At 47.3% G+C, this 27,379-nt stretch overlaps 1 protein-coding gene across 1 annotated transcript in view; it reads left to right on the forward strand.

Moving 5' to 3' along the window:
- Positions 1 to 11,992: 11,992 nt before the first annotated feature.
- HSPA12B (heat shock protein family A (Hsp70) member 12B) overlaps positions 11,993 to 27,379 on the forward strand; it is a 42,549-nt gene continuing 27,162 nt past the window's right edge. Inside the window, exons 1-2 of the mRNA XM_021001043.2 lie at positions 11,993 to 12,280; positions 18,337 to 18,398. Coding sequence (XP_020856702.1) covers positions 18,356 to 18,398 — 43 coding nt within the window. The 5' untranslated portion in view covers positions 11,993 to 12,280; positions 18,337 to 18,355. The remainder of the gene's footprint in view (positions 12,281 to 18,336; positions 18,399 to 27,379) is intronic.

Raw genomic sequence — 27,379 nt, forward strand, 5'->3', positions numbered from 1 at the left:
CTTCCAACAATGAAGTCTTACCAGCTGAATTCATTCCTCTGACAACACCAACCCCTTGGTTTTAGATTGGGCCCAAACCCCCCGAGACACCCAAGTGATGGAGAAATCCCCACACAGCCTTACCACCCTGGGACTCCCCCTCCTCTGCCCTGAGATGAGGCCAACCCCCACCCTGAGTATTTCAGGAGTGAGCTAGAGCCTCCCCCTGTTAAGGAGAGCTAGCAGGCATCCCCACACTTGTCATCTGGGGAAGCCTTCATCTGTTCCAGGGGCAGAGACATCTAACGCAGACCCCAGAAAGACTTGCTTTATGGTATTCATCCAAAGCAGTAGGCCTGGGCCTGGCCAGCCAGTATGTGGCTCCAGCTGTGAGTTGGTATAGTAGAAAGATCATGGGAACTGGGGGTCACAGGGCAAGAAACCAAATTCTGCCTCTATTATTTATTGTTTGTGTGACCTTTGTCATATTTGGTCTCTCAGAGTCTTAGATTAGAACTATAGACCTAGAACAGGAAGCCATCTAGCCCCTCCCCCCCCCAGCCCATTGTACAAATGAGAAAAATGAGGCCCAGGAAAGTTAAGTGACTTACCCAAGAATACATAGTAGGAAGCACCAAAGGTAGGATTTGAACCCACATCCTCTGACTTGAGAACTAGAACTCTTTCAACTGCACCTCACTGGCTTCACTTTCTTCACCTGTAAAATAAAGGGATTGGATAGATGACTTTTAGGGTCCTTCCAGATCTAAATCTTCTGACACTGTATAGATGGGAAATTTCCAAGGCTCCTTCCTGCTCCCCAGTCGGAGTTGCTCCTGAAAAGCTTTAGGAGTGAAAGAAAAAAAGATTAAAGTAGGAAGTTTCAGGTATTATTTTAAGGTAGGAAGGAGCAGCAGGGTGATCTGTGTCTCCTGCTGACTGTGTGACCTTGGGGAAATGACTTTACCTCCCTGAGGAATTCAATCTATCTGTAGAAATAGGGATAAGGGGGCAGCTAGGTGGCACAGTAGATACAGCACTGGCCCTGAAGTCAGGAGGACCTGAGTTCAAATCCAGCCTCAGACCAAACACTTGACACTTACTAGCTGTGTGACCCTGGGCAAGTCACTTAACTCCAATTGCCAAAAAATAAAAATTAAAAAGAAATAAAAAGAAATGGGGATAAGGATGTTCCCTCTTAGAGATATCATGAGAATCCAAAAAAGATAATATGCAAAGTCATAAAATTAAAGAAATATAAGCTCAGTTCCAAGGACCAGGGCATAGGCTTGTCAGGACAGCAGGTCATATAAAAAAGACCTGGGAATCTTAATGGACTGTGAACTCAATATGCTTAAATGGTGCGATATGGCAACCAAAAAATATAGCACAACTTTAGGCTACATAACCAGATGGCCCAGTGGATACAGCAATGGATCTGGAATTAGGAAGATCTGTGTTCAAATCCCACCTCAGACACTCGCTAGCTGTAGGACCCTGGACAAGTCACTTTACCCCTCTCTGCCTCGGATTCCTCACATGGAAAACTGAGATTATAATAACTGGCACCTACTCTTGGGGTTGCCGTGAGGATACAACGAGCTATTTGTAAAGTACTTTATGAATGCTACCTATTTTTTTAAGGCAATTGGGATTAAGTGACTTGCCCAGGGTCACATAGATAGTAAGTGTCAGGTGTTTGGTCTGAGGCCAAATTTGAACCCAGGTCCTCCTGACTCCAGGGCCGGTGCTCTATCCACTGCGCCACCTAGCTGCCCCAATGCTACCTATTATTACTACATTAAGAGAAGCGTATCATCAAGGTTTGGGGGAGTCATGGTATGGCTACATTGTACCCAGATCAGGCTACAGCTAGAATGACATGCTCTGCTCTGGGCACTGCAGTCTAGGAAGGACATTGCTTAGCCGAAGGGCGTTCAGTTCTCCAGAACTCTTCAAGCGAGCACTGGATTGGAACTGGATCTAACCTGAACTGTGCTTGAACAAATTCCACAAAAATGAGGCAGCCAGGAATGATGGACAGACTGCCTTAGGAGAGTGTGTACCCAGACACAAATATACATGTATCAATAGGAAGGTTACAACTTAGAACTGCAAGTATGGGAGTGAGTCATACGTATTGTTGTTCAGTCATTTTTCCACATGTGCAGACTCTTCTTGACCTCATTCGGGACTTTCTCGGTAACAAAGATACTGGAGTGGTTTGCTGTTTCCTTCTCTAGCTCATCTTACAGATGAGGAAACTGAGGCAAACAGATTAAGTGACTTGCCCAGGGTCACACAGCTAGTGAGTGTCTGAGGCTGGTTGTGAAGTCACAAAAAATGAATCTTCCTGACTACAGGTGGGGTACTCTATCTACTGCACCACCTAGCTGCCTCAGGCACGTGTATAAGGTTGTAATTGCTATTTGTCCTTTGTTCTGGAAGAGAACCATGACATCAGGGAGGTGATGCCATGACATGCAAGTGAATTGGATTTAAGTGAGGGAGGGCTATGCAAAATATATAAATATAGATAAGTGTGTGTGTGTGTGTGTGTGTGTGTGTGTGGTGTGTGTGTGTGTGTGCAAAACTACTTATGAGTCTGGTAATGTGTGACTAAGTGCCAATGTTACCTTGAACAGTGTGCCTTGTCCTTCTTCTCAGCATCTCAGCTCCCACCTTCTAGGGGATTCACAATTGACTCTTCTCTGCTGCCAGGGGTCACACTCCCTAAGGCTGTTTCCTGTCCTGACTCTCTCCTTCCGTTCCAGCTGGATATGGTGGTGGTTACCTCCTACTGTAGGAATATCTCCATGGCAGATAGAAGTAGAAGGAGAGAGAAATTTCCTCCAGGGCTGCTGCTACCTTCTAGTAAAGACACAGGGATCACACCCCACAAAATTGCTCCCAGGTTGGTATGTCCCAAGGCTAGCAAATTTTTTAAAGACTACAAGGAACATATTCATTGTTTCATCAACCAAAAGTAAAAGCCTTCCATCAGGGAAACATCTTAACATTTTACAAGGGAATAGCAAGTTATAGATAATGCTTTACGTTTTATTTATCACATCAAGACCTAATTACCTCTCTCATCTGTCTCTCAGTAGCATTACATCAGTTGAGCTGGGGGTGGGTGGGAGCAGGGGTGGGGAGTGGATGGGTATGGGAACAGCTTGCTACCACTACAAATGAAAGAATGAGTAAGGTAATAAATGAAAAAGCATTTCTCGTTCACTAGAAGCCAGACGCCCACAAAGTACTGGGAACATAAATACTAAAAGAGACAGTCCCTTCCCACAAGGAGCTTCCATTCTATAAGAAGTTACAAAAGATGGGAGTGGATTAGCCAGGGATGGATGTTCAGGCCTAAGAAGTCACCCAGAAACAAAGACACTGGTCTTAGCTAAACTCTTTGAAAAGCCATCTACACTGATGCCTCTGCTTCCTTTCTTCTAAACCCTCTGAAATCGGGCTTCTGATCCATTCACCTGAAGCTCTTCTTTCCCAAGTTACCTGGGAGCTCAATATGCCAAATCCAGTGGGGTTTGTTTGTTTGTTTGTTTGGCTAGGCCATGGGGTTAAGTGACTTGCTCAGGGTCACACAGCTAGTACGTGTCAAGTATCTGAAGCCGGATTTGAACCCAGGTCCTCCTGACTCCAGGGCCGGTGCCCTATCCACTGTGCCACCTGGCTGCTCCTCCAATGGCTTTTTCTTGGTATTCACCCTATTGACCTCTCTGAAGCCTTTGGCACTACCTATCATGAGCTTCTCTTGGATATTCTGACACCGCTGTCTGCTGGCTCCCCTCCTCCCTGTCTAACCACTCCTCAGTCTCTTGTAGGACCTTCATCCACCTCCCACCCACCGAGTGTGAGGATATCACAAGATCTCTCAGGCCCTTCTCTTCTCTTCTGTCTCACTTCTCTTCACTTGGTTGATCGGTTTCATCACCTCCAATTGCCACGTCTACACAGGGGATTCCCAGATCTACATAGGCCACCCTATTCTCTCTCCTGAGCTCTCGTCCAACTGCCCACTGGACATTTCCGATTAGATTTCCCATAGACATTTCAAACTTAACACAGTCCAAAAGGAATGCATTATCTTTTTCCCCAAACCCACCCCTCTTCTAAACTTCCTATTACTATCCAGGACACCTCTATCCTTCCAGTCCCAATGTTACCTTGAACAGAAAGCCTTTCCCAGTCAGTCCCACCTCACCTCCAGCTTGGTGAGTTCTCATCTCAGTTTGCCTTCTATCACTTTGTATATAGCTTGTAAGTATATATTGTCTCCTCCCTTAGAATATAAGCTCCTTGAAGGCAGGAGGTTTTTTTGCTTTTGACTGTTTTGCTCTGCCTCAGAATCTTTCTAGAGATCACAGCTTTCAAGTCCTAGAGCATTAGCAAAGCTCCCGGCACATAGTAAGGGCTTAATAAGTATGTGTTTATAGGAGAGTAGCAGGAAGTAGCTCAGAGAACAGGGTAGGTCTAGAGGGGGCCCTGAGTGCCCCAGAGAATCACTCAGGAAGTTATGCCTCTGGCAGATTTTAAACGAAGAAAGGAAGAAAAATAGAAGCTGCCTCCATGTCAGTACCTGGTAGCAAAGCCCTGTTTGTCCCAAGCTAGTTACAGCTGTGGACTGGCCAGGATGTTATGGTAGGGAATCTTGTACAGGTATGACTGAGATCTTTTCCAGCTCAGGGATCTGTCTGTTTGTCAAAAAGCTGGAGTGGGGGGGGGTCTGACATAGTTGGTGATGATAGGGGCCAGTGTCCACTTGTCACACATGCCCTCCCTAGGGGGCTGTAAATGCTCTGTCTACAGGACTCACTCTCCGTTAGTCCCTTTAAAGAGGAAGAATTCTCCAGCCAGATGGTGCTGTTGTCAGCGAAGAGGAAATCTATAGGGAGGGGGAATGTGGGCCTGAGAGGGGAGGGGAAGGGGGGCTGGGAGGGCAGAGCAGAGGAATTCCTGGAAGGAAGCTCGCACCTCAGGAATCTAATAACTAAACATGATTGCCTGGTAGATGTTGCTGGGGGCTGGGGGATTAGGTCTCCTCCCTTTTCCAGACAGGAGTTTGGAAGCGTGTGATCCAAGGGGTGCAGGCTGCTGACTTCCTTCTCTTCACTGGTTTCCCAGGCTTGGTCACTGACCTACTACCTACAACCTCAGTTGAAATTCACATGTCCTGTACTTCACACCCCCTTGGGACCTGTCCCTTTCAAAGTGACAACTTGATGGTTTATATACCATGGAAGATTAGTTTTAGAGATCTCTCCTCATCCCCTAGGATGACCCATGAGACCACAACACCCCCACGGTTAAGACATCATAGGAACTGGGGTTTCATTTTGAGATCATTGAACCTAATGATCTATGTGGGGCCAGGCACAGTGGTGAGGGAAGGTTAGTTGTGGTGAAGTTGTGAATAAACCTTGAATAAACAAGTCTTTGGGCGTGATATGATGGGAAAATGGTTGGCTCTTCCAAGTCTAGATCCCAGCTTAGGACAGAAGAACATGGGGTAGACAGAGGGAGAAATGGAGGGGGTTCCCGGGGAAGTCTCAAAGACAGGGTCCAAATTCTCATAAATATTTGTGCAGAGGACTAAAATAAGGGTTTGCTCTCTCTCCCTTCTGTTGCCTTCCTTGTTCGACAGGAAGCCAAGAACTGGAGTGCAGTGGAGTCTGGCCTGCCAGGAGATGGTGAAGTCAGTGGGGTGGGAGCCCCTGAGCAGACTGATTGGGTGGGGACAAGGTCAGGTCAGAGGAGACAGAAATAACCCTGAAAGATATGGGTGCATGGTCAAGGGTCAGGAGAGGGGGAAAGAGTTTCTAAAAGTCATCTCAGCCACCCCTCTGCCCCAACTCAAAGCCTTCTAATGGTAGAACAATCCAATCTTCTCCAATTGGCAGTTAATGTCTTAGGGCATAAATCTGACAAAATTGACCGATAGTTTAAGAAATCCTAGCCTATACTTTTCTCTTGTATATTCCCAGTAGACCCTGGGGGTAGCGGCTATGGACCCCTTCAGTTAGACCAGGAATTCTATGGAGGAAGAACTTGCCTATCCCACTATATCAGGGACTCTGGTAGCAAGAACTACAGTTATCCCTCAGTCAGCCCAGGGCCTGGCCTATACACTTCTCCAGGCAGGCAAGCTGGATTCACTCAGCATGGGGGAAGGGAAACCTACGTCCTGGGGGCTGAGTGAATAAGCCATTCCCCCCCCCAATCTCTATATCTGAGGCTGCCAGATCTAAGAACTGTTACCTTTTCCTCTTGAGACTGTAACTGGGGCTAGCAAGCTCAGAGCAGGCCTGGGAGCTGGGAGTGGGGCATACGAAGGGAGGGATATGCATCTCTCTCTTCCACACTCCTTCCCTTTCCCCCATACCCCCTCCATCATCTGTGCCTCCATATCCCACTTTCTTTTTCCTTTCAGAGGCCTGAAGTCTCTCAGCCAAGTCCCCTAGCTGCCCCCTAGCATCCCTCAGTAGGGCTAGTCTGGGGCCCCAGGGCTGAAAGCAGCTCGCCTTCCTAGGGGTGGGGGAAGGGAGGGGAGGTGAGGAGAGCCTGCAGGGAGAGATCAGCATGTTGGTAATGCTTTCCAGACCACCAAAGGCCACCACGTCTGGGAAGCCTGACAAGGAGAGAGTGGTTATAATTTACTGGAAGGGAGAAGAGGAGGGAGAAAGAGAGGGGGAAAACAGAAGAAGGAAAGAGGGGGAGAGACACAGATGTACCTGGAGCCAGCCCTCCTGGTTTCTATTCCCACACAGATAAAAACACTGGCATACAAGTCTGTGCGCACACCTGCCTGATTTCAAGCCCCACCAGGAGGAAGAAGGTGGCTTAACAGAGAAGCCATGGTGCATAAGAATCATCAAGTCATAGGTTTAGAAAAAGATGGGACCTCAGGGTCCTTGAGCCTGACCCTCTCGTCTTACAGATGAGGAAACTGAGACCCCTGAAGGTTAAGTGACTTGCCCAAGGTCAGGCATGTAGTAAGCACCTGAAGCAGAATCTGAACTCAGGTCCTCTTGCCAATATGCCACTATGCTAATTAGACAGTTCAAGGAACATTGAATGCCAGGTGGAAGCTTTTGGACTCATTCAGGGCTGGAGCAACCTCCTGCCTTGGAGCAGGAGTCAGTATTCCTTCCAGTTGTTAAACAAAGGTTTTAGATAGATGAGTGGGTGGATAAGTGGATGGATGGATAGATAAATGGATGGATGGATGGATAGACAGACAGACAGACAGACAGACAGATAGATAGATAGATAGATAGATAGATAGATAGATAGATAGATAGATAGATAGATGGATAGATAGATAAATGGATGGATGGATGGATGGATGGATGGATGGATATGGATGGATGGATGGATGGATGGATGGATGCATAAATGGATGGATGGATAGATAGATGAATAGATGGATAAATGGATGGATGGATAGATAGATAAATAGATAGGTGGATAGATAGATAAATAGATAGGTGGATGGATGGATGGATAGATAGATAGATAGATAGATAGATAGATAGATAGATAGATAGATGGATGGAATAGATGGATGGATAGGTAGATGATAGGTAGATGGATAGATAGATGGATGGATGGATGGATAGATAAATAGGTAGATGGATGGATAGATAGATAGATAGATAGATAGATAGATAGATAGATAGATAGATGGATGGATAGGTGGGTGGATAAGGTGGATAGAAAGGTAGATGGATAAATTGATGAATAATTAAATGGATAGATGAATGGATGGACAGATAGATCATTGGATGGATGGGTAGAGAAGTAGATGGATAGATTGGTGGATAGATAGATGGATAGATGAATGGATATATAGGTAGAGAGACAGATAGAGAGACAGACTAGACAGATGGATGAGAGGGAGAGAGAGCAATAGACAGCAAATAAGATATATGGCTAGGCAGATGACACACTTGGGGGGCATTAGGAATGGGAGGTGGGTGGAAGGATAAATAAATAGTCATAGAGTTTCATGCTTGGGGTGAAGAGCAAGAGGGATTAACTCCATTAGTCCTTATCAATCTGAGAAGGCTTCCTAGAGAGATTTTTTTTATTCTTTCTTTTTTTTCTTCTTTTTTTTTTTCTTTTTGGCTAGGCAATGGGGTTAAATGACTTGCCCATGGTTACACAGATTCCTAGACAGATTTTTACACTATATTTTGTCTTTGCTGTGCTGGGGGGGGGGCTGGGTGGGCGACAGTGATGATCAGTAAAGAAAAGGTCTGGGTGTCAGGCAAAGACAGCTCATTCCCCCTGTGCTCTTTACGATAGAGTGACGGTGGCTTACTTTCTGTTCCACCATCTATTTCCCGACTCCATGACTTTGCACTATTTGTCCTTAGATCTGGAATGCTCTGCCCTGCTTAGCTTCTCCTCAGCTCCTCCTCTGTGTTTCACTGGTTCCTTTCAAGGCTCAGCTCAAAGCCTGCCTTCTGCAAATGGCATTTCCTATTTCTCTCTCCCCTACTTCCCTCCCCAATCACTGATGTTGTCTCCTTTGAGATTACCTTCTATCCACTCTGCATCTATCTTACACACACAATTGTTTGTACGTCACCTCCCACATTAAAATGTGAGCTTCTTGAGGGCAGGGACTCTTTTGCCTTTCTTTGTATGCCCCATGCTTAGCACAGTGCCCAGCATACAGTAGGCACTTAATAAATGCTTGTTGACTGACTGGTTGACTGAACTTCAAGAAGATTTTCCAGCCATCTTACATCTTCTCTTGTCAGCAGAGACCACATAGAACTGAGAAAGGTGCATAAGATTTGGAGTCTGAAAACCTATGTGAGAATCCTATCTCTGCCTCTTACTGTCTATGACCATGCCACTTTTAAATCTACAATCTCAAGATATCACAGCCCTTGGAAGCCCAGTCTCCTCAGGTGCCACAGGACCAGAATCCAGGACCGAGGACCAAGACGCACAGGAGTCAGGTGATATCAAAGTGTGAAATCTGGCAAAAAGGACATGTGACTTTCCTAACTTAAGAGGCCTGGTCAGAGCTAGAAAATTAGAAGTCCCAAAGGGAATAAGAATTCCCATTGCAAAGCACTTTAAGGTTTACAGAGCTCTTGGTTCACAACAATCCTTTGAAAGAGAGTGCAAATTCTGGTCTCACTAGCCCAACCCTGTTCTCGATGAACTGTCCAGAGGACAGTTGGCTGCACCACCCTGGGGTTCTAAGGGTTACCCTGAGGCATTGTGGAACAGCTGTAGAAACAGCTAGGTAGTCCAAGGAATGGATAGAGCACTGGGCCTGGAGGGAGGAAGGCCTGAGTTCAAATCTAGCCTCAGATACGTATTGGCTGTGTGACTCTGGGCAAGTCACTTAATCTCTGTCTGCCTCAGTTTTCTCATCTGTAAAATGGGAGGTCATAATAGCACCTACCTCCTGGCATTATGGTAAGGATAAAATGAGATTATATCTATAATGCACTTTGAAAACTTTAAAACCCTTTATAAATACTAGCTATCATTATTATTATTATTATAGTGGGTTGCTAGTGTGTAGAATATACTATATAATAATATATACTATAATGCTATAGTTATAATACTATAGCTCTTGAGCTCCCATCCGGAATATTTCTCAGTTACCATCTCCTCAATATCAATTGACCAGTTGATTTCTCTTTAATTGAAGTGCAGTGACCTGCCCAATAATCCTAATGGCTGCTTGTGCTCCTACAAGCACTTCAAACTTTGCAAATAACTTTCTAGGTCACACTTGATCTTCGCAGCAAGGCTGTGAAACAGGTGCTCTTACTGTCCTCATTTTACAAAGAGTAAACTGAGGGTGAAGAGGCAACTTGACTTGTCCAGGATCACACGGCTAGTAAGTAGCAGACCTTCCATTTGTCCAGGGTGACTGAACCGAAGAGAGAATGAGATCTGTCTCTTTAATTCTATTCTGAAGCCCACCCACAGCTGCACCACCTCAGACTCATCCTGTCGTAGATCTATGGAGGGTAACTGAGTGAGGAGAAAGGTGCAGTCCTCACAGAGGACCCAGACACTGATGGAGGAGATGTGGCTCCCACTCTCAGGGAGCTCCTAGTCTGGTGGGGAGAGAGAGATCCAGCACAGCAGAAGAAAGAGGTTTGCCAGGAAGCCCAGCTAAAGGCTGCTCTGGGCTCGGAAGGCTGGGAGGAGAGATTTCTGCCCCCAGGAGCTGGTAGCAAGAAGCTTCCAAAGGCCTCCAAGAATGAAAAGGAGAGCTCAGACACTAAGACTAGGGAGTCAGAGGGAGGTGACTGAGGCCAAACCTCAGGCCACCATCCTTTCCTCAAACCCGGAGAGACTGGAAGGGGCCCAGGAAAAACATGGGATGAGGAAGGATTCCAGCAATGCTCAAGGGCTACCTCCTAGAAGGAGTTTTTTTATTTGCTTAAATATATATATGGTGAAATGACCGCTTCCCCTTAGACCAAAGATCTGTAGCTGGAAAGCATCCTGTCCAACCCCTCCTTTCATAGATGGGGAAACTGAGGCCTACGGAGATTAAGTGACTTGCTCAAGGTCATACAGGTAATACTCTTCCAAGGTGGTATTTGAGCCTCCAAAGACTGATAGAAAGGCTAGCATTTATATATTGCTTTAAGGTGTGCAGAAAACTTTGCAAATATTTTCTCATTTGAATATTGTAGAATGTAAGCTCCTTGAGGGCAGGGACCATGTAGTTTAATCTCTGAATCCCCAGTGCCTAGCACAATGTAAGTCTTTAGTTAACACTGGTCAATTGATTGAATTGTATAATTCGATATTTACTTATCTGGATCCATATTGTACCCTTACCATAGAATGTAAGCTCAGTGAGGGCAGGGACTATCATTTTTGTATCTATCCTCTCTGGCCCCGGACAGCACACAATAGCTACTAAATAAATGTTCTTGCTAGGGTGAATGGGAAGTGAGGTGGGTAAATCTCCTGAGGAGGATCTCTCCACTGTCACTGAGGGGCCACTGCAAGGTTTGGGGCCCTCCTTAGCCGGGGATGAGGGAGGGAGTGGTCTGACTCAGACAGCAAGCTTTCCTTGAACCCTCCTCCCTCTGAGTCCAGCAGAAGCAGGATCGTGGGCCAGAGGGAGAGAGTAAGGGGGTGGTGCTCACATTCTTATGGCCTCATCCACAGCTGGTCCACCCAAGCCTCCGACATCATTCCTGGGCAAGGACCCAGAATCAGGTGGGGCTTGACCAGGAAGGCAATGGGGTGGGAGCGCTGGACGTGACAGGAGCTTCCACTGTCCCAATCATACCCCAAGAGGACTAGTCCCGTACAAATTATTATTTCTCTTCCTCCTTCTCCAAGCTTTAAGATTTCACTGCCCTTTGCATATGTATTATCTCATCGATTCTCACAACAGCTCCGTGAGATAGGAGGGGCGCTTATTATCCTCCTTTAACAGTTGGAGAAACTGAGGCTCAGAAAGGTTAGGTGATTTGGCCAGCCTCACACAGTTAGTAAATTCTGAGGTCCAATTTGAACTCTTCCTTACTCCAGATCCCGACCTATGCAACTGAACTATCTGGGCTTCCCAAGAAACCAAGGGGCTCTCCTGCACACTTAGGGTAGCCTCATTGGGGTGGGAGGTGTGGATAGGTGGGCTATGGTGTCCAAATCACAATGTCAGCACCAAGCTTTCCCAAGCTACCTTTCCGGGACCCTCCACACACTCCCAAAACAGAGTAGCAGAATTGGGGAAACGGGTAGCAAGGAATGGAATTCCTCTCCTCCAAAGAATTTAGGAGCTGCTCTATGAATTTGGGGTAGGGGGCCCTGGGCTGAGCTTTTGAGCTTCGCTGTCCCCCGCCCACCCCTCCGCCCGGAGACTTTAGAGTCCGAGACCCCGCCCCTCCCACATCTGTGTCTGGGATTGCAATCTGAACCTAGGCGCTCACTCTCTCTCTTTCGCTCAGGGCGAGCAAGCAGGAGGGAAGGGGGCCGGGCCAGGGTGTGTGGGTCCGAAGGGGTGGGGGACAGGAGTGGGAGGAAATAGTCCAGAAATCCCCCGGACTTTGGGGATCTCCTGCCTGCCTGCTCCAAGGCACTGGAGAGGAGGGAAGGTGTGGACCCACCCTGAAGGAGGACTGAGCGATAGGCTGATAAAAAACGAAGACTAGTCCGCTCCCTGACTTAGGCGCAGGGGGCCTGGCTGGGCCGAGGAACATCTGCATCCAGACACAGTTGGAACGAGGCAGCTTCGGTGATCCGGCGGTAACAGAGAGACCAGAAAAAGAGGGAGGTGAGTACCTAGCTAGAGGAAGAGAAAAGGCTTTCTTACCTGACTTTGAGGGTGGAGGACTGGGGACAGGCTGGGATACGGGGCACCTAGGTATTGCCTCAAAGTCTAGACCCCTCTACACACACGCACACCCCACCACAAATACACACACACACACACACACACACACACACACACACACACACACACACACACACACAGTGGGTAACGTCAGGACCTGAGAAACGGAACTCTAAAACTCCAAATTTTCCCCAAGTCAAAAAGTCTCTGACTTTGAATGTTTGGGGTTCCCCATCTTAAGGGCCCAAGGCTAGGGGTGGAGGCTGACTATTCCAGGCTCTCCTGACTTCCAGCCCTCCCTGCACTGCTCCCCTCCTGTCTGCTCCCATCCATCCCCTCCCTGTGGAAGCTGGGAGGTCTGATGTGGGAGGGGGGGATTCCTGAATAGGGCTAAGGGAGGATCCCCAGGCAATCTCTGTGTGGGGTCAGGATTGGGAGGAATTCTGTGCCTGTGGGAAAGTCCAGAAGTGTGTGCTTTGGGGAGTGGCGGTGGACAGGATGGGATAGGATGGGGAGCCATGTACTAACTTCTGACCTTGGCCAACAGAAAGGAGTAGGGGGTCCCCTGGGAGAAGCTGAGGCCATGGGGGAAGGGTAGCCAAAGGGGGCTCTAAGGGACCCCCAGAGAAGTCAATTGGGTCTGTGGAACGGAAGGAGAGGGAGGGGAAGGGGGGAGAGAGTGGTGAGTAAGTTCCTGAAGTTGGAGTAAATGTGTGTTTACATCTCTGGTTCATAGATCATAAAACTGTAGATGTAGAACCTCAGAAAGTTATTTAGTTTGACCCCCTGATTTTATAGAGGTCAGTATTTAACTGTGACAGGCACCGTGCTAAATGCTGGGGACACAAGGCAAAAAACAGGTGAGGAATGCGAGGTCCAAAGAGCTTAATAAATGAGTGAACATAATATATTAATATTATATAATAATAGTATATCATTATATAATAATAAGTGAAGATAAAGCCAGGATCTGAACCCTGCCCTTGTGACTCCATAGCCAATGGTATTTCTCCCATCGTTTTATATTTACCTCTAGTTGCCTCTGCTTCTGTCAGTGGGCATCTCCATTGGACGTGTATCTCTGTCTTTCAGTCTGTGATGGGGTATGTTTTTTTGGTCTGGACAAGCTATCTGGTGGGGGAAGGGGAGTGGCGATTGCTCAGGGCGTCCCAAAAGTCTTAGGGCACAATAAGCTTTAAACTGCACTAAGACTTTTGGGACATCCTGAATCAAAATATAAGCACTTTTGGTGCAGTTGAAGCAGGTATGACAGGAAGATGGGGATGGGAGTTTCTGCTGGACGATACTGAGATTTTAAGTGAATTTTTTGTGCCTGTCAATGTTTGAGTGTCTGTATGGCTGACAGTCATTCTGTACGTGGGTACTCGAGAGTGAGAAAACCCACAGGTCAGTCGGAGTGTCTAGATGGCAACCAATTGACAAGCATTTATTGAGTGCCTACGAGATACCAGCCTGGAACTGTGCTAGGCTCTGAGAACCCAGACAAGAACAAATCAGCCCCTACCCTCAAGGTGTTTACTTTCTATAGGAGCAATAATGGCTGGTCATGTCAGTGGAGAGTAAACACAGACAAGGACGGAGCAGGACTCGTCAGGTGTGCGTCTCTGGGTTGGGCTTGGTTTTCTCTGCTTCAGCACCTTCACAGGAGTCCCTAGTACTGGGCCCCTAGATGTGAGGGCAGCTAGACGATCCACCCAGTGGCCTCTGAGAGTCTGTGACTCCTATTCAGCCTCCGGAAGCCAGCCTGGAGAGCAAACTTGAGGATGAGGGACGGTTTTTCCATTGTCTTTGCATCCCCAAGGCTTGGCTTAGTACTTTTGCACACAGTAGGTACTTTAAAATGATGATTCGATTTTACCATTCTACTTAGGTTGTTTCTCTAAGCTCTCGATTTGGGATTCAGAACACCTCCCCTAAGGTCTCACCCAGTTCTGAAAGATCTCCAAGCACCTTTTCTTCCTCCTCTTCTGGACCTCCTCCTTTCTCAAGGACTGAGATTATTGTGGCTTTTCCTATGGAGCTGTCCCGTCATTTTTTCAGTCCTTTCCAGCTCTTCATGATCCCATGTGGCCCTTTCTTGTCAGAGAAACTGGAGTAGCTTGTCTGAAACTAGAATGGAGAGAATTATTCCTGCCCTCAGGAAGCCTCCAGTCTGATGGGGCAAATATCAGGACTCATAAAGCACTAGACAAATTGGTGCCCTCAATACTCAAATGGATCCTTGTACAATCTGCTCATCCTGCCCAACTCCGTCCATGGCCTTCCACTCCTTCACCCATAAGGTCTGTGAAGAATTTAGGGGCACATAAATACACAGGCCTGTAACACCTACTAGCTATGTAATCCTAGGCAGGTCACTTAACTTCTCAGACCCACCACACACCCCCCCCACCTAGTGGCAGACCAATTGCTGATCTATATTGGTAGAGGGACTTTATTCAGAAGTTCCCTACACGATGAAATCACTAGTCTAATATCCCTTCCAAAAACTTCATGTAGGGAAGATAGCCTAGTGCAGGTATATGGAAGAAAAGATGTGGATAAATAAACATTAGTTAACTTATGTTATATGAGCCCAACATAAAGATTAGATAACATGCTTTTATGAAATTTTTGGTCTTGTAGGGAGATAATGTAATTATATGTATGTATATATGTTTATATATATATACACATTAGATATAATTATTATATATTATATATAATTTTAATTTTTGTTATATTGTATATGTTACATATATGCATGCCCACGCACATGCAGCATACTCTAATTGATATGGAGAGCTGGCCTCAGAGTCAAGATGATTTGGGTTCAAGTCTCCCCCCACCCCCAACCCCCTGCATTGGAATAAGAGGTTTCCTCATCTGGGAATGAAATCTTCAGATCTGGTCAGATGTTTAGATAGAGATGATAGAGACAGAGGCAGAGACAGAGAGATAGGGATAGACTCTTGTATATATCTTTGGATGGGAGAGAGACTGATTCATGTATATGTGTATATGTCTTTGGATGGATGGATGGATGGATGGATGGATATGGATGGATAATCTAGACTGCACCTGGGATTTCATTAGTATAATAAACTCCCAATGAGCAAAACCTTTCCACTAATGAAGAGAGGAAACACCCAATTTATAGGCAATTTATAGTCTTAGGAGGTTGTTTGGGGCCCCGAAAAGCTGTGAATGGCCAAGGCTGAAAAGGCAGCTCTTGAACCCAAGTCTTGCCTTCCAGCCCTCACAAGGTATTTTAATAACAACTGTTCAGTTTAATTTAGTAAACATTTATTAAACACTTACTATGTGCACTCAAGGAAGTTACATTTTACTGGGTAGAGGATAATAGCTGACATTTTATAGAGCCAAAATGCCTTACATCCATTAATTCATTTGATCTTCACGATAACTCTGTGATAGGTACTATTATTATCTCCATTTTTACAGATGAAGAAACTGAGGCTGAGAAAGGTTGAGTGATTTGCCCAAAGGCAGACAGGTAGGAAGTATCTGATGCAGATTTCAAATTCAGGGACTCCTCACTATAAGGCTGTGGCCACTATAGCACAGACACAAATATCTTAATAAATGATGTTGTGGGCATTAAACAAAATGCTCTGTGAAGTCACACAATCCTAGAGCTAGAAGGGACCCCAGAGATCATCTAATCCAAGCCTCTTATTTTACAAATGGGGAGACTGAGGCTCAGGGAGCTTGAGTGACTTGCCTGTTTATTTCATACAAGACATGGAGGGGAGGGGCTGCCTTGAACCATCTGTGCCTCCTGCCCTGGCCTGTTGTGACCAGCATGTATGAGAAGGTTGGTAAGATCATGGCTCTAGAGCTGGAAAAGGACCTTAGAGATTCATTAGTTCCGACCTTTCCATTTTATGGATGAGGAAACTGACTTCTAGGGAGATGAACCCATGAGGCCTCAGCTCCCTTTTGGGCCAAGTTTAGCAGTCAGTCTGTATGAATGCAGTCAAGTTGAAAGGGACCTCGGCAGCCATCTAGCCCAATTCATACTCACAAGGACTCTCCTTTATAACATTCTCACTAGTGGTCTTAATGACCATTATTATATTCCCACTGAATCCCCCCTTCTCCAGAGTAAGCACATCTAGTTAAGGGTTGGTCTGGGAGGAGGGATGAAGGGTCAGTCTATGGTCAGGGTTAGTGATCAGCCTATGGCAAGAAATAAGAGCCAGTCTACGGTCCAGATTAAGAGTCAACCCCTTGCAGAGATGAAAGGTCAGTCTGTGATCAAGGTTAGGGGGCATTCTATGGGAAGGGTCAGGGGTCAGTCTAAGGTTGTAGTTTGGGTCAGGCTTTGACCAAGTTTAGGAATTAGGGTGTTGGACTAAAAGGGGATAAAAGTCAGTCCAAGGTTTAGGCTCAAGCTAGGACAGAGGTTAGGGCTCTGTCTGTGGCCATGGTAAAGCTCAGGAACTGTCTATGTCTGAAGAACAGTGTAGCCTCTGTATAAATCTGACTGGCTTAGATGGCCATAGAACACATGACCTTGCCCTCATTAACACGTTTATAACTAGCAAAGTCTGTGCCTAGTTTGCAAGGGTGGGGGTGGGGTTCTATGAAGGGGTGTGTTTCCCTCTAAATTTTCCTCCCTAGGACAAAGCCCTAGTCACCATGTCCTCCATATAACTGTGCTCATTACCTCCTCACCTTCCCCATGAAACTAACAGGTCTCTAGGGATTGATGCCCAGCCCCTAAGCTTCCTACTTCTGGACTCGGCCCTGGAAATTTTTCTCATCTATCAATTTTTCCATACAGAAATGTGGGGGTGTAGACTACTTTCTCCCATTTCTGGCTTGGATAAGATCTGAGTGGCACCTTGGATCCATGTTATTTTTCAGCATATACTTGTGTTTCAGTTTTCCTTTAAGAGAGATTTTACTTTAAGTGTATGGCCTAACTACACACTAATGGGGCGTGATCTGTGTGTGTGTGTTTGTGGACATGTGTGCCAGGAAATCACCCAGGACATCTTCAATCTGAAAGCTCCTGGCAGTCAACCTTGAGCCCCTTCCACTCTCCTCACTCAAGTGAATAAGCCAGTTTCTCCTCTTTACCTTATTGTCGGGGGCCCCCCACTCTCCTTCCAGACTTCATCCAGGGAGAACACACAAGTGGGCAGCCTGAGGTACCACAGCTCAGCCACCAGCTCCAGCTTGGCAAGGTGGCTAGGCTCTCCTAGACCCAACCTCTCCCCCTGGGCCTGGTTCTGGAGAATGTTTCTTTCTTTGCCAACTGAGCTCCAGGTGAAATCAGCTCATTCCAGGTCAGCAAGAAGTCAAAGCTCCACATTAGTGGCCCGCTTCTCTGAAATCCACAGCCAGATTCTTCCCTCCAAGGGATTCCTCCCTCCAAGGTGGCTCAGCCTCAGGCCCCTCTGTCCCCCAAAGAGGGATTACCTTGTCCTTCAGGGCAGAACCAGAGTAATGTGTGAGAACTGAAAAGAAGAGCATTTAGGCTTGATGAAGGGATGCCTTCCTAACCAGCAGAGCTACCTGACGGTGAAAGGGACAGCCTCAACACAAGGTGGGGTCCCTCCCACTGGAGGTCAAGGAGAGGATTGGCTTGATGACCTCTGAGGTCCCGTCACTGTGATTCCATGTATGCATCTGGGCATGTCTTTATACGTGCGTGTTTATGTGTCTGTGCTTATGGGGTGTGGGTCAGTGTCTGTGTGCCTGGTGGTAAGCTCCCAACCCCGGGAAAGCCATATCCTTAAGAGAGCTGAGTGTCTGAACAGAACCCCTTCCTGGATATGCTGAATAAGCAGTTCAGAGCCCTGGTCCTACTGTGGGGAGGTAGAGTGTGTCATCTGTGTTTTTAAAGGTTAGATCAGGTCATTGAATGATGATTGAGGGCTGGGAAGAAAGCTCTAAGTAAGGTTCCAGGAGATAATTGGGGTCAAGGTACCTGACTTAACATCCTTCTCTCTTCTTATCCACAGCCTTCCAGGGGATGCTAAGATGCTGGCCGTGCCAGAGTCTCAGATGCACAGTCTGCAAATAAGTAAGACCCAATACCCCCATTCTTTTTTTCCTGCAACTCTGCCCTACCTTCCTCCCTTCTTTCCCCACTTCAAATGATTTCCTCCCAGTTCCTTCTTCTCCTTCCTCCTCTCTTCCCCACCCCAGACCTACACTGAAACTGTATTCACCACTTTCCCAGCCCATAAGTGCTTGAGCACGCACGCGCACACACACACACACACACACACACACACACACACACACACACCCTGCAAAGACAATACTCATAAAGAGCCCAACCAGGCTCTGTCTATGCACACATAGGCCCGCACATAGACACAAGAGTATAAAACAATTCAATTCAACAAACATTTATTAAATGCCTACAGTGTATACAACATTCTGCAAAATGCACAGAGGAGCAGCCAGTTGTGAGAATGGGCATAGATGTTAAATGTGTATGTGCAAGTGTGGTTTGTTTTGTTTTGTGGGGTGGGATGCTGTTGGAACGTCTGTACAAATGGATATGCCTGAATGCACAGACAAGTGGGTGCCCGGTGTGAATAAGTGTGTTCATGAGTTTGTATACACAAATATGGGTGTGTATGAGCATGTATGTGGTGTGTGAATGTGCGTGTATGGGGGTGGTATTCAGAGGGTTGCCAGGAAGCAGAAAGAGACCAAATTAACATTTATTAAGCACCAACTATTTGCTACATATGTAGTGTGTGTGTGTGTGTGTGTGTGTGTGTGTGTGTGCCTCCAGCCACTCTCCTCTGTCCCCCTCAGCTGGGGTGGGGTGCCCTCCCCAGGAAGTCCTCTCACAAAGACCTGGCCGGCCCTTCCTTCCTGCCCCTCTTCCCACCCTCCCCCTGTGCACTCAGGGCCTCTCCGGCCTCTAGCCCAGCCCTGCTCAGCCCTAGCTCAAGGGCAGGAGCCAAACCCAGTTTCCCCTTCACCACTTTACGCAAACCCCCTACCACCTTCACTTGCTGACCCACTTGGCTAAGCCCCTGCCTCTCCAGGGACCTTAGGGGGAAAAGTCTGAGCCCCTCCTTTTACAGAACAGGAAAAGATGACGTTGAATGACTTGCCTAGCATTCCACAGCTTGTACATGTCTACCCGTGGGATGTGAACTCAGGTGTTCTGGCTTAATGCAGTATTCTTCACAATCATGCCCCCTTGGGAGTTATAAGGACACTACCACCACCACCCCCAACACACACCACACACACACACACACACACACACACACACACACACACACTCACTCACTCACTCTGCACTGAGATGATAGATGGTACAAAGAAAAAATGCTAGATTTGTGGTCAGAGGACCTGGGTTCAAATCCTAGCCCTTCCTCTTAGGACTGTTAGTGGCAAGTCCCTGGACTCAGTTTTCTCTTCTGTAAAATGAGAAGGTTGAATTAGGTGACCTGTCAGGCCCCTTGGAGTCCTGAATCTGTACATATGCCAAAGACATCAGCATCCCCCAGGACTTTCCCAAACAATACATATCCATTTTCTTAGGGGCTTTCTGGAGACACCCTCCCACTCCCCACCTAGTGACTCAAAGGGTAGTAATTCTACTCCAGGAAGGTGAGGCAGGGTGGCCCATGACGGAGCAGGAAGGAAGAGGAACAGCAGAGCCTCCTCATTCCACCTCCGTGGAGGCATGTTCCAGCACTGTGTTGAGAAGGTCCCTGGTGCCCCTCATCTCCATTGTATTCTCCACCTGGCCATCCCCAAAGCACCTGAGGAGCTCAGGGGAAAGGAGACTCTCCAGAGAGGATGGTAGCTACCTACCTCCCTATGGGAGATTTTGTATAACTTTAAGGTTTACAAAGCAGTTTTCTTACATGACCTTTTGAAGTAGGTAGCATGACAGAGTGGATAAAGTACCATGCCTGGAGTCACAAAGACTCATCCTCATGAGTTCCAATCTGGCCTCAGACACTTACTAGCTGTGTGACCCTGGGCAAGTCACTTCACCCTGCATGCCTTCCTTAGTTTCCTCATCTGTAAAATGAGCTAGAGAAGGAAATGGCAAACCACTCCAGTATCTTTGCTGAAAAAACCCCAAATGGGGCCACAAAGAGTCAGACATGACTGAAACAGCTCGACAATAGCAAATATTGCCATCCTAATTTTACAGATGAGGAAATGACTGGGTCAGTCACCCTGCTAGTGAGTATTGGTGCTGGCCTCATAATCTGGGTCTTCTGATACCAAGGTCAGCGTTCTTTCCACAGCCCAGAAATTACCCGGCTCTACCCTTCCAATCTGCCAACCTTCAACATAGTTGCTTGAAATCCTATTGTCTGCCCTCCTTCCCCTTGGTTTCAGCATTGAACCCCAACTCTTTTTGGGGAAGAGAATAATGACATTGCATCACAAATTTAGATCTGGAAGCACCTCAAAGACCATCAAGGGTCACCCCCTAATTTCAGAGGTGCCGAACAAGGTCATACATCTCAGTACCAGAACCGGGATTTAATGGCCAGCCCTACACAAGGAATGCATTCAGTCCTTGATCCCTGGGATATTTGTGAATTTGTCGATATGCTAAGGCTCCATTATGTGCTGGGGACTAAGAAGCTGTTCCTGCCTTCAAGGAGATTACATTCTACTGAGGGACTGGGCCGGATAAAATGTGTGCACAGATAAGAGAACAATTAAGACGTCCCCACAGCAGAGCAGTCCCAAAGTGGAATGAGCTGGGGGTCTGGGGCTGGGGGGGGCAGGTTCCCCTTCCTTGGGGGTCTTCAAGCACAGGCCGGAAGACCACCTGTCACAGAGAAGATTCCTCTGGTGTTTTATTGTACTCAGATGGACGCTGGGGTCCCTTCCAATGCTCAAAGTCTGTGATTCTGATTCTGAAGTAAATACAAGGTTATTTGAGAAAAGAAAGTGCTAATAATGTGGGGGAGGAGGCTCAGATAAGCTCCTTGGGGAGAGGGGAGGGGGAAGGGCAAAAGAGACAAGTCTTCGAACCTTGTGGGGTGGCCCTACTGGACTCCCTCATTCAGCACCTGGTGACTTACATGGGGAGTATTGAGCCCATCAAACGAAGGCTCAGGTTGTGTTCCCCTCCCCCTACTCCCTCTCCTTCCTCCCGGCTGCCAGCTGGGGCCAGTCTGTCCCCCACGGCTGGGTGGGATGATTAATTCAGGACCTAATTGGAACCATGTGGGTGGGTGGGGGTGGGGGGGAGGAAAGGAGAGGGGGAAAGGCTCCCAGGCCATTAAACCAGCCATTCCCCTGATCTGAAACTCCCCACTCCATCCCCTCCTCCCCTCTCCCCCTCTCTTGTCTCACTATTTGTCTCTGCATCTCTCCCTCTGTCCTTTCTTTCTTGCTTCCTTCCTCCCCACCAGACTCAGCACCTCCCCTCCTAACAGCTACTTGCCCATCCCCCTTTCTGTCGTAGACTCTCGGAATGCTAGATTTGGAAGAAACTTTAGAAATCATTTAGGATGGAGTTTCTTAATACGAGGTCTGTAAACTCTGTGTGTGTGTTTTGATAACTGTATTTAAGTATAATTAGTTTAATCCCTTGTAATGTATTTTCATGTTATACGTTTAAGAGCATTCATTGGAGAAAGGCTCTGTCGGCTTCACCAGACTGCCACAGGGCTCCACCATGCCCCTGTGTTAGCTCAGCTCACTCCTTTTACAGCTGAGGAAACTGAGTCTCTGAAAGGGAGAGGGATTTGCCCCCAGCCACCCAGGGAATGAGTGGGAGAGCCAGTTCTGAAGCTCAGAGGTCTTGGTCCCATGGGGCTCTTTTCTGTGTGTCTTCTGACTCCGGATTTCTTGCCTCTTCTTCCTTCCCCTCCATGCCCACCCTTCCCTGGCTCTTCACCCCATAAAACAAGGAGGAAGGAACCTTAGTAGAGAAGCAGGTGTCGGCAGCAGAAGCCTCCTGCTCACTGTCCTCCTCTGCTCAACAGTCTTCACTAGCTCCCTAGCAGGCTTTCTCATTGCCCGTCATTCAAGACCTCCCAGTTTGCTATCACCCTGTTTCCAGTTTTATCTCATATAAAATCCAGCCAAACTGGACAGTTGATATCCACCAAACATGACCCCATGTCTTTGCCTCAGCCCTTCCCCTTCTCTGCCAGGCTTTAACGCCCACTCAAATTTCACTGCCTTCCTGGGGCTTTGGTTGGTAGGGAAGACCCTCCCTCCTCAGGGTCCTGAAGAAGCCAGAACTGGGCCTTTGTCTAATGCCCTCCCTCATAGCATCAGAGAGTTGGAGGTTGGAGCATTGGGTGGGGGGGAATCATCTGGGTTGGAATCCCACCCCATATAAACACAAACCACTCAAATTGACAGCATGACCCTGGTGGCACTGGGCAGGAAAATGGGTTTAGTCAGACCTCAAATCCCGACTGCTTCTTAGCCTCTCTGGTTGGACCATCTAGAAAAGAAGGAAATCTCATAGAGCACCAGCCCTGGAGTCAGGAGGACCAGAGTGCAAATCCAGCCTCAGACACATAATACTCACTAGCTGTGTGACCCAGGGCAAGTCACTTAATCTCTGCCTTAGTTTCCACATCTGTAAAATGAGGGTTGGACTCTATATAATCAGACCTTTGATTTTTTTTTTGATGGAGGGGACTCCCAGTGAGAAATTCACTGCAAATTGGCCTCTGCTCTGCAAATTATAGTCTTAAGAGAGTTATCTGGGGACACTGACAGTCTAGGTGACTTATGCAAGGTCACACTGCCAGTATGGAGCCAAGACTTGAATCCAGAACAGGCCAAAACAGCTCTATCTACCATCCTGCTTCTCTTGGTACCTTCCAGGATACTACTAGGCTAAATTCTATAAGGTTAATGACTGGAGTTAGCTAGATATTTTTTTCAGTTTCCACATCTAGTACAGGACACATAGCGGATGCCTGATGAGCATTTGTTGAATTGAATTGAACTGAATTGAAAACAAGGAGCCCCATGTAATAGCCCACACACCTGTGATCCAATCCCCTGTTACTGGGGAGGCCGAGGTTGGTGGATTGCTGGAGCTCAGGAGTTCTGAGCTAGAGTAGGCTGAGCCGATCGGGTGTCTTCATAAGTCTAGCACCACTTTGAGGAGGCCTTGGGAGTGCAGAGCCACCAAGCTACCGGAGGAGGAGAGAACTAGCCCAGGTCAGAAAGGAAGCTGGTCCATAGGGGACCATGCCCATGAGTGGCCACCACACCTCCAGTCTAGGAGAGTGAAGGAGACCCAGTCTCCTTAAAAAAAAAAGGTGGGATGACACTGGAACCCCATAAGAAAGAAACCAAACAATTCACAAGCCTTTATGTAACCCTATTATATCCCAGGTACTAGATTAAGGATTCTTAATTGTCTTATGGATACTTTTCAGAGGGTCCCTGAACTAAGACAGGATGAATTACTTCTTTATTCCGATATATCTTTGCAATCCTATGGATTTAAAAACATTCTTGGGAAACAGGGTCTGTAAACTTCATCCAGCTGCCAGGGGTCCATGACACAAAGAGTGTTCAGAACCTCCAGACTGGAAGAAAAGAGGGATGAATAGGGGCCAGCCAAGGACTCCCAAGTGTTGATTTCTATCAAAGGTTTGAGCTAGGAGCTATGGGTGGTGTGGAGGCACATTCAGGGGAAACGCCTTGATAAGCGGAGCTGTCCAAAAGTGAAGTGGGCCTGCCTGGAGACCCAGGAGCTCCCCTTGACCGACCAACTTGGCAGGTGTGGACAGGAGGGTGCTGTTTTTCAGCCATGGATAAGACTGGATGTCCACTGAGGGTGGGGAGCCCTTCCAGCTCTTAATTTCTGTGATCCTCTGTGTTTCTGTGTGTCTGGGGAAGACAAATCCGCCGGTCTTCTTCCCCCACAACTGAATCACTCCCCTTCTGGCCTCTCCCCTTTCCTTAACCTTCTCCCTCTCTTTCCTTCTCTTCCTGATGCTCCCTGAACCCCAGGGTGGGCGGGAGCCTCCTCGCAGCCTGGTCTAGAAACCAAAGAGCTCCTCATTTACCTGCAGTTTCCCAGGGAGAGGTTTTGATTTTATAATGAAAAGCCAAGAGAGCCAGGGCTAGAGTCTGGGAAGGCCCGCTTCCTCCGCCCCACATTGTCTCCTGTCCCACCCCGTTTTCTGGCTCTGTCTCCTAGGCTGGAGTGCCTGTCTAGGGAGTTAGATCACGGCGCGTTAGAGCTGGGAAGGACCTTCGGGGTCATGCAAGGAGAGCCAGCTGTAGTATCGTACAAAGAATGCTAGAAACAAAAGTGGGATCCAAATTCTCCCCCACCCTTCCCTTTCTCCCCACTCAAGCAGCTGCTAGTCTAGCTTGGGCCCTTATCACCTCTGGTCTACAGGATTACAATCACTTACTAACCGGTCTCTGCCTCAAGTCTCAGCCCCCTCCAAATCATGCTGCATTCCACTGCCAAGCCTGGCCATTTTGCTCCCTTCTTCGGTAAACTCCAGTGGTTCCTTGTTATCTCTAGAATCATATTAAAAAAAAAAAACCTCTCTTGAGCACGTATAGCCCTTCACATAACTGCCCAAATTGCATCCCCTCCAGCCAAACCGGACCTGTTACTGTTCTTTATACACAACACCCCTTCTCAGCCCCTTGAATGTAATGGATAGAGAACTGGCCTGGAGGCCAGAAAGACCTGGGTTTGTTCTACCTGTGACATCTACTGGCTGCATGACCCTACACCAGTCTCTTAACTCTTGGGGCTCTACGCTCTTCCTAAGACTAATTTACAGAGACGGTGGCAATCTGCTTTGGGGGAGAGTGTTTCCTCACCCAGGAATTCCCATGAAATCACAGATCCTGTCCCATCTCCACCTTCAGTGGGTGACTTGGTCTTGTAGAAGGGCTGTGAATTGGGACAGAGGGACCAGTGAACTAAGAGGAAAGAGACCCACGGTTACAGTCTTAGCTCTGCCCTCTCAGGGTCTGTGTGAGCTTGGAAGAGTCAGTTCCCAATCTGGGCCTCGGTTTCCTCTCCTCTGAAATTGAAGGGAGGGGGCAGCATGTGGGGCTGGTTGGGTAAGACAATCTTATAGATCTAATACTCAGATCTAGACCTGGAAGGAGCCTTGGAGACCAACCTGAGGTGGGGCAGTGGATAGAGCACCCCCGCCCAGAGTCAGAAAAAACCCTGAGTTCAAATCCAGCCTCCAGCATTTAGCTATGTGACCCTGGGCAAATCATGTAATCTCTGTTTGCCTCAGTTTCCTCATTTATAAAATGGGGATAATAATAGCACTTACCTTCCATGGTTATTGTGAGGATCAAATGAGATAATTTTAAAAGCACACAGTGCCTGGCACATACTAGATGCTATGAAATGTTAACTATTATCATTCTTTTGTTGTTCAATTCTATCTGACTCTTCATGACCCCATTTAGGGTTTTCTTGGCAAAGGTACTGTAGTGGTTTGCCATTTCCTTCTCCAGCTCATTTTACAGGTGAGAAAACTGAGGCAAACAAGGTTAAGTGACTTGTCCAGGGTCACACAGCTTATAAGTGTCTGAGGCTAGATTTGCCCTCAGGTCTTCTTCACTCCAGACTCAGAGCTCTTATCCACTCCACCACCTAGCTGCCCCCCATTATTTTACAGATGAGGAAACTTTAGTTCAAGGTGGTGAAGTGATTTAGGATCACAGGATAAGATCAGCTGAAAGGTACCTCAGAATCCATCTAACCCAACCCTACTGAGCTCCAGGGAGGTCCAGTAATTTGCCAAAGTCATGCAGGTGGACTGGGATTTGAACCCAGGTCCTCTGACTCCAAAGTTGGTGCTTTTTCCATTTGAATTTCTAAGGGAGACACACTTCCCCTTCCTTTCTATGTTCCCAGCCTTGAAAGACATGCTCAACACTGAGTTGTTTCAGGAAGTCTTTCTGACTCATCCCTAACTACTTGGCTCTGAGTTAGAAGGAAGACCCCCAACCCCTTCTGGGACCAGCCCCTCATTTAATAGATAAGGAAAAGAGTCAGAAAGCAGGTGAGTGACTTGTCCAAGGTCACCCAGCAAGTAACCTAGAACCTAGGTGTGTGGACCCCCAGGCCACAGTTCTTAATATGATGCCTCATCTGTGCAAATTGTAAACGTTCAGTGGTCTGAGCTCCACTACCAAAGTATTGTCTTGTTCAGGACTTTAGGGGACCTTCTCAATGAGTACTGAAGGATCCTTAGTTAGTAGTTACCAGTACATATGCTTGTATCTAAATGGGTGGTCTCTTTTGGTCCCTTCCAGCAGATTCAGACACCTGAAGGGCAGGGTCTATGTCTCCCCATCAAATGAGGAGCCCCCTTTGTCTCCTCACTGTCTCTCACCCTTCCCACCCCCAACATCCCATCTGTTGGAGAGTTCCATTGTTTCTACCTTTGCAACATCTCTTGTACATGCCCCGCTCTGTCCTAGCTGCCACACTGGTCCATGTCCTCATCACCTTGTGCCTGGTTTATTTCAATAGCTGCTGGTGGGTCTGCCCTCCTCAAAACTCTCCCGCTCCCATCCATTCTCTACTCAGCTACCAAAGTGACCTCCTAAAATGTGCATCTGACCAAGTCATTCCTCTACTCAATGAATTCCAGTGGCTGCCAATCACCTCCAGGAGCAAATATGAAATTTTCAGTTTGCCTTTTAAAGCTCATCATGACCTGGCCCTTTCCAGTCTTTCCAGTCTTCTTACATTTTCCCTCCCTCCACATTTTCTGTGATCCTTTTCAGTGGCTGTCTCCCATCCCTAGAAGCCTCTTCCTCCTCATCTCTGCCTCCAGGCTTCCCTGAAGTATCTGCAAGAAGCCTTTCCTGGTCCTCCTCAATGCTATCACCTCCCCTCAGAGACAGATCACCTCCCATTTGCATTGTATGTATCTTGTATGTACCGAGTTGTTTGCATATTATCTCCTCTCGAGCCCAGTGAGGACAGGTGTATTTTTCACCTTTTTTTTTATCTCCACTTCTTAGTATGGTGGCTGGCATACAGTAAGCATTTAATAAATGCTTGTTTATTTCTTTATT

This window comes from Phascolarctos cinereus, unplaced genomic scaffold (assembly GCF_003287225.1).
Source record: "Phascolarctos cinereus isolate Bilbo 61053 unplaced genomic scaffold, phaCin_HiC Scaffold_2;HRSCAF=192, whole genome shotgun sequence".
NCBI classification, from domain to species: Eukaryota; Metazoa; Chordata; class Mammalia; order Diprotodontia; family Phascolarctidae; genus Phascolarctos; species Phascolarctos cinereus.